At 36.8% G+C, this 7489-nt stretch overlaps 1 protein-coding gene across 8 annotated transcripts in view; it reads right to left on the bottom strand.

Annotated features, from left to right (window-relative positions):
- The window catches only part of R3HDM1 (R3H domain containing 1), a 546502-nt gene that overhangs the window by 71080 nt on the left and 467933 nt on the right, over positions 1-7489 (bottom strand). For all 8 annotated transcript variants that reach the window (XM_053698247.1, XM_053698246.1, XM_053698242.1 and 5 more), the window contains 3 exons: positions 6530-6687; positions 6298-6449; positions 5440-5543 (listed from right to left, as the gene is read on the bottom strand). In XM_053698247.1, the coding sequence (XP_053554222.1) occupies positions 5440-5543; positions 6298-6449; positions 6530-6687 (414 nt within the window). The remainder of the gene's footprint in view (positions 1-5439; positions 5544-6297; positions 6450-6529; positions 6688-7489) is intronic.

The following is a 7489-nucleotide window of genomic DNA, read 5'->3' as shown; positions in this document are numbered from 1 at the left end:
AGGAGGTGCAAACTAGACTGCCGCCGCTAAAAATAATAGTACAGGGCAATAAACTATAATGTGTGCAAATAACAGATTAAATTTGCAACTTATAGAACTGTGATTTGTAATATGTGAGGTTCAGTGCTAATAAATGTACAGATTAAATTTGCAACTTATAGAACTGTGATTTGTAATATGTGAGGTTCAGTGCTAATAAATGTAACTAAACTTACTGATAACTAAATAGTCTAAATGTGTTTACATGTGATAAAAAAATAAAATAAAAAAAATCTGGGTAGAGTCTACAACCTAGACCTACATTGCATTATTATTTTAAAAACTATCCTTTTGAGTATTCTAATAAATATAAAAGTGTATTTAGAAGTATATTGACATTGAACTATTGTGAAAATATAACTGAAAATATATAGTATGTCATATATATGATTAAAGTGTTTTACTAGTTTCATTAATTTCAATGTAGGTCCAGGTTGTGGACTCTACCCAGATTTTTTTTTTTTTTTATCACATGTAAACACATTTACACATTTAGACTATTTAGTTATCAGTAAGTTTAGTTACATTTATTAACACTGAACCTCACATATTTCAAATCACAGTTCTATAAGTTGCAAATCTAATCTGTTATTTGCACACATTATAGTTTATTGCCCTGTACTATTATCACATTTCTTTCACTTTTTAGTCTTATTTTTAGAACAACATGTATATTAGAGTCTAATAGTATCTCACTAGCAGCCGCATATTCGTATAAATAAGAACATAGTATAATCAATTTTTTATTAATTAACATTTTATTGTAGGCTCAGGTTGTGGACTCTTCCCATATTAGGCTGTCACCTTCTAAACATAACTATGCTATGCATGTGGGCTGTATTAGCCTTGCCCTGATTGGCTTTTTGGTTATCCCTTAACAATTTATGATAGGTCCTCAGTGGCCCTGTGACTTATGACGTATAAGGAAGTAAACCACGTGTCAGGAAGTAAATCACTCTTAGGATCAGACAAGCTTAGAGCAAATCGTACATTACCGATCTGAATGAAAAAAGGTATTTTTAATAACATCATATGTCAAAAGTCATAATTAGAGGCAATAATGGAAACAAGATTATTATAATGCACACATTGCTAAATATCTTTTTCATTATATTTTAAAGGAATTTATATGTCAATTATAAGACCCTGTTCACAAGATTGGATAGACTCATTATGTTAACTAACCCTTATGTGTATATATATATATATATATATATATATATATATATATATACTCATTCTCATGATGATTTTTTAAAATGTTTTTAGATGTTTAGAGATTGTCATTCTATTTTGTTTATTATGTAAGTGGTTATATTGAGACCAATTAGGTCTTAGTACACCTGGTTGGGTGTGTCAGGTGTTAATGAACTGGGATTGGTCATATGTTTTCATTTAAGCCAGTACTCTCATTGTATCATTAGAAGCCTGATGAAACAGACAGCAGTCTGAGAAACTCGTTGCTTGTTCTTTTAATACCTAGTGTCATGAGACACTGAGATTTTTATTTTATTAATAAAATTTGGTTATTTAAACCGCTTTGTTTTAAATAAATGTTTTATTTAAACCTCTTTGTGAGAGTCTGAGCTCTATCAGTCCGGCAATACGTTGGAGAAACCAGTTTCCTTGCAGTGTCAGTGAGCTGGGACACTGTGAGATCCCAGTCTGTTTGATTTAGCACAATTGGGTGCTGCTCCACTTGTGAGTACCTTTTTGATAACCTAACAAATCTCTTTCACCAACTGTATTACACCAGGAGGCGCCTTTGTCTTTTTGTGATTTTTTCACAGAGAGAACTTGATTAAAGCTTTTCCTTACTTTGACCAAGAGGAAAGTTGATTAACCCTTGAGACCATAAAGATGACAGGAATCTGACTCATGTTTAGAATTGAGGTTTTTTTTAGGTGTTTTTTTTGGGAAATACCTTCTAGTTAAGAGACTGAAGGTAGCTAAATAACTCCATGGGGGCACCTCTATTTGGAACAATGGAACTTGAACCAATATGTCGCCCAAGGCAAAGAGCCATCTCAAAATTCTGTAGGGTGAGTCTCCAACACCCTTGGAGGGACTCTAAAACCCAAGGTCAAAGGTAGGACCTTAAATTGGTAATGCTTGTCCAGAAAAGCCATCTCAGATACTATAATGATCTCTTAGTATCAAAATGTGAAGGTACACAGCTTTGCATCTATTGTAGAAATGAATTGTCCCTGTAAAACAAAATGGAGAAAAACATTTGACTGAACCCATTGAGAAGAAAACATCTGTTAAAACCTCTTCCCCTCTCTCAGAGGGATGTGAATAACAACTAAAGATCCTCAACACACTGCAGGAAGGCTTAACTCTATTCTGGCCTACCCGACACTTGAGACAAAATAAACCTGTCTCTTGAAGATTGATAGACAAAAAAATATATACTGTGCCCTTGAGACACATGTCCTGAACCCAAGGGTTCTGGATGGACCAGCCCAAAAACCCCTCAAAACAAACCCAACCCGCCCCTTACCCGTCTCTTCATACCTTAAAGTCACAAGGCTGACTTCCAGGGTTACTGGGGCTTATTCCACATGGTTCAGATTCCAGATACTTTGGAAGTCTCAGATAGTTCGAGGAAGTGTCTCTGCGTCTGGTTCTGATGAAAGAGCGAAATCGACCGTCATTCTACCCATTAAATCTGTATAGAAATCACGAAGAAGGGGTCCCTTTTCCCCCTGACAGAGACCTACTATATCCAAACCATGGTCAAGCAGAAAAGCCTCCCCCCAGTAGCTTGGGTTACAGCCATGAGACACCATGACAGGCTTTTGAACTTAGTGCAGACACTGAATCAACATAGGACAGGGTAGCCCAAAACCCCTGGACTCTAGGGATCCTTCCTACCTAAAAAAAACAAAAAGATAGAATCTAATTTGAACCCGAGAGACCCTCTGGCTTAGTGCTATAAATAACGGAATAAGCATCTGAATATAGTCCGTGGAGACTCAACCATAATCAGATCAGCAAGGATCACACCAAGTGCAGCCGCACCCGCCACTGAAGCAATACTTACTGCCAACTGGGAAATAAGCCCCTTTGAGTAAAAACAAAACTGTAATGTCTCCTATTCCTATCAATCAGAACCTTAAAGTGATGGTACATTTCAGACTAAGAATTATACAATTAAAAATATATTAGTTTGCAAGTAAAACCACATAATTATTTTTTTTAAAAAGTGTCATATATATATATATATATATTATAATAAAAGATTTATAATCCTAATTGGTATTGTCTGTTCCACCACCACACTTTATTTCCTCTTTTGGCTGGATTGTGATGTATAGAGCAGTCTAATCCACTCTCTACATAAACTTTCTAAGGGCTTTAAAAAGGTTGGACTTCAAGATTGTCAAATGGCACAAATGCTGATGGGATGTTTACTAGAATTGTCATAAAGAAAAAAAAAAGTTCATCCAAGTGGGCCGGCATAACATTGCAATAGAAGCATTGCTATACAAGAAGGGAACAGGGAAAACTTCAGGGAACCTTATGAGACCTAATTAGGATGTTTGACCTCCGTACCTATTCCTATATCGGAATAGTCTCCCCAACTCCTAATAGTTCTCTATGTTAACCTATAGGAAAATTCCTCATTGATTTCTTAGACCAGAACAGAGGATGAACTCCTTAAAGTTAATTACTGAAAGTCCATAAAACATAACTGGCATTAACAGTAACAGTGAGATAGCCAAGCAGAGTTCCTGTGCTGGAATGGAACCTGTGTCTCATGGTCCTTAGTTCAGAATGCTACCAACTGAATTATTCAGAACCTACAAACACTTCCCTTAAACACAGTAGATGACTGACAGCAGAAATACCAAAGGAACTGCAAGTCCAAAATGCAGAAAATAGTGTTTGACCTACCGTGTCTGAAAATGTTATAGCACCTAGGGTTGCAGATACCACAAACTGCAGTAAATAGTAAAATCCAGGAGACTGGATTGCAAGCCAGTCTGCACAGTAAAAGCCTTAGTATAAATTACAGAGTTTAAGACAAAATGCTGTGTAACTAAGAAACAAGTACCAGCTGACAGAGAGTGGGAAAATTGAGTAGGCAAGTAAACTGGGTTAGACTTCAGAGCCACAAATGAAAACTGAAGGACAGATACCAGACAAATATACCCCCTGCTGTGCCCTCCACTCAATCGTATTCTATGAGGAGAGAAGTGAGAAAGAAGGGATGGACATATATAATAAGATGACACAAATATCCTACAGGGTTTGCAGACTTGACTTACCACCCCCTTTCGAGGCTACGCTGTCTGTGCTGCTTCAAAGAGAAATGGTTGTGCAGTGTAACACCTGTTCTGTCCACACCGAGTTAGGAAAGCGCTATAGGCCCCAAACTGAAAAAAGGCAGATCGCGAAACAATGCAGACCTGCAGCGGGAAAGAAGTTAACCCTACCGCCGAAGGCCCGCTGACAAATTACTCCATGCTGTATCTCCCATAGTTCAATTGTGAGTTACTGCAGTGTCGGTAAGCTCAGAAGATACAGCAGTGAGTCTGAAGCGGGATCCGCACATCCACAGAGTATGCAGCACGATAATACCCGATTACAGCCCGTTTCTCTATTCCACCACTTTGCAAGAGGAATGTCCTAATAAAGTGTAGGCTCACAGCTGGGAAACAACATTCCCCCTATTGTGTAAGATCCATATGCTTTCCCAGCTAGAAGGGGTACCGTTAATCCATATATCCGATACACAAGGGAAAATATGTACAGACCAACACACTCCCTTAAGAAGGCAACTAGCCTGGAAGGAGGAGTGGAAGGAAAGTAAAATGGACTTACACATCTGCTGCTTCATTTGTCAGCAATCACAGCAGTCCTCTCAATAGGAAAAAAAAACATCAGTGTAACCAACACTGCAGGACTGTCAGGGAGTATAATTAGTAGATCACTGGGGGAGGCCTGGGAACTTCCCTGCAATACCCGTGAAGAGATGACTCCATTACTCAGAGAGATTTACATAGTCATAACACACTCCTCTAACCCTCTCTTGAAGGAAACAATCCATTGTGGGTACTAGAGAATTAATCTTGCAGAGCACCTCTAATCTCTGCCTACCTCCTAGACGAGGCAAAGAACTACTGGGAGGGTGGAGGAAATGGAAGGGATAGTTAAATGTTTTGTTTGGGGATCTTTGCCTCCTCCTGGTGGCCAGGTAATGTATTCCCATATCTACTATCTTACTACTATTAGAAGGAAATATGCTTTGCTATGGTATAAGAGACAGTAAAACCAAATCCCAGGACAGACCAAGCTATTCTAAAATGAAGGGCATATTTTTTAAAGTTTTGGAAGGATGTTTTGTAATAAATGCCAAACGACCATTTGAAAGAAAAACTAACCCAGACTCACCTGTACACTGAGGACCTAACAGCTGCTGGGAATTACAAGGGGATGATGTTCTAGGAAACTGCATTTGATCGGAACCAGGTGGCTGCATATATCCTACCGAGGAGCTATGAGATACAGTATAGAAATTATTTACATACACAAAGCAAAATTCAAGATTTTAAAGAAATGTTCTATAAAACATAAATAACTGATAATATTGGAGGGTGTAAAAACAACAAAGGTAATAACTTTTAGTTACACTAAGCCCCAAAAATGTATTTCATAATTCAGAAAGAGGATACAATTTTTAAAAGTTTTCCAATTTACTTGTATTATCAAAGTTACTTTTTTCTAATGGAGTTCTTTGTTGAAGAAACTAAGTAGCGTGCACATGTCTGGAGAAGTATATGGCAGCAATTTAGCAATAATGTGTTTAGGTACTAGAGGGTAGCAGTGTTTGCATAATGAATAACATTATTATAAATATTCTTGCACAACTGCTACCATACAGTGCTCCAGACAACTGCACGCTTCTTTGCCTACCTTCATTTAACAAAGGGTACAAATAAAAAGAAAGTTTGATAATAGAAGTAAAGAGTCATTTTTAAAAAATTCTACATATTCTATTTGTCAAAAAAAAAAAAAAATCTTCCTTTAACCCCTTAAGGACCAGCGACGTACCCTGTATGTCGCTGGCCTTTTTTTGGGACTTGATTGTTTTATAACGCGGTCTTGCCACCAGCGTTGAGACTGCTCTAAAAATGTGAATTTTTTATTTCATTATAGTTTTTAAACACAAGACCAAAACATTTCACTAATTAAAACAACAAACACAACCACAAAAAACAATCCAGCAACTGATAATATGGCATGTTTTACCCTAAGTTATTTTGTTGCCCTGGAGAAATCACGCTGTAATACACTGGCAGCCCTGCGGCATGTAAGGGGCCCTGACTGGACTGAGTGGGAATCAGCACCTGCTGGTGGTATGGCTGCTGAGGCACAGTTTGCGAACCTTGTCGAACCGGGACCTGGCAGAAAAAGCCAAAACAGAATAAGAAATACAACAGTAATAAAGCATCATCATGCATAAAAGTACTGGAAACTCTACCTGATAGGATGGTACAGAGGAATACTGAACCATGACTCCCTGGATAGGGTTGCCAATGCTGTTAGGTTGCCCACTAACTAAAGTTTGATTCTGGGGCTGCTGGACACTCACGATACTCTGGTAGTTTGGTTGCTGGTTGGGAATTACAGCGGGGAAAGCTATTTAAAAAAATACAAAAAGTTTAGATATTGTAGGTGTAGAACAAGCAAAGTAAATAAAAACATAAGTGAATAAAAAGAATGAATATTCTTCAAGTATTCAAGAGATATGATCTTAATCTGTCTAGTCAATGTCTAGTCAATTAGGAAGGCTAGCTCTTCCCTTTTGTTTTAGGAACTTAGGGAGCTCATATAACACTGGTTATTTACAGGTCTTGTGAAAAAAAACAAAAGGAACGTAACTCTCTGCATAAGAGTTAAGTCTGAGATCCCAGTCAAGGGACTTGCAAACTGAGCATGAAATATCCTGCAATTATTTGGTAAAATGGTGGTACTGAATGTGGTAAAGCTTATATAAGCATAGAATGAAGTATAGAAAGGAACAATACCAAATATTAAATAAAATAATTAACATAACTATTAACATTTTTCATAACCAAAAATAGCTGACTTTTAGAAATATTTGTATTCTTTTTTTAAGTTGAGGATGAACTTCTTACAGTCAAAAATCAATACGCAAAGAAAATTAATGTGATTTACTCCCTGTAGAAGTGAAACATTAATTCAATTAGGGCTGCAACTAACGATTATTTTTATAATCGATTATTTTTTCGATTAATCGACTTATCGGATAAAAAAAAAAAAGAATCAATAATAGTTTCCTACATTTTAAATAAAATCCACATACTGAGTGTTACAAATATAAACTTCAGACTAAAACTTTACATTAACAGAACTGTTTGTCCAATTTTTAAGCAGCAGAGCACAGTTTTATAATTAAGTAAAACAAAACCGCAAACGG

The sequence above is a fragment of the Bombina bombina genome, chromosome 1, assembly GCF_027579735.1.
Source record: "Bombina bombina isolate aBomBom1 chromosome 1, aBomBom1.pri, whole genome shotgun sequence".
In the NCBI taxonomy this organism is placed as follows: domain Eukaryota; kingdom Metazoa; phylum Chordata; class Amphibia; order Anura; family Bombinatoridae; genus Bombina; species Bombina bombina.
Note: the sequence above shows the minus strand (reverse complement) of the source record. Positions and strands in the feature narration are given on the sequence as shown.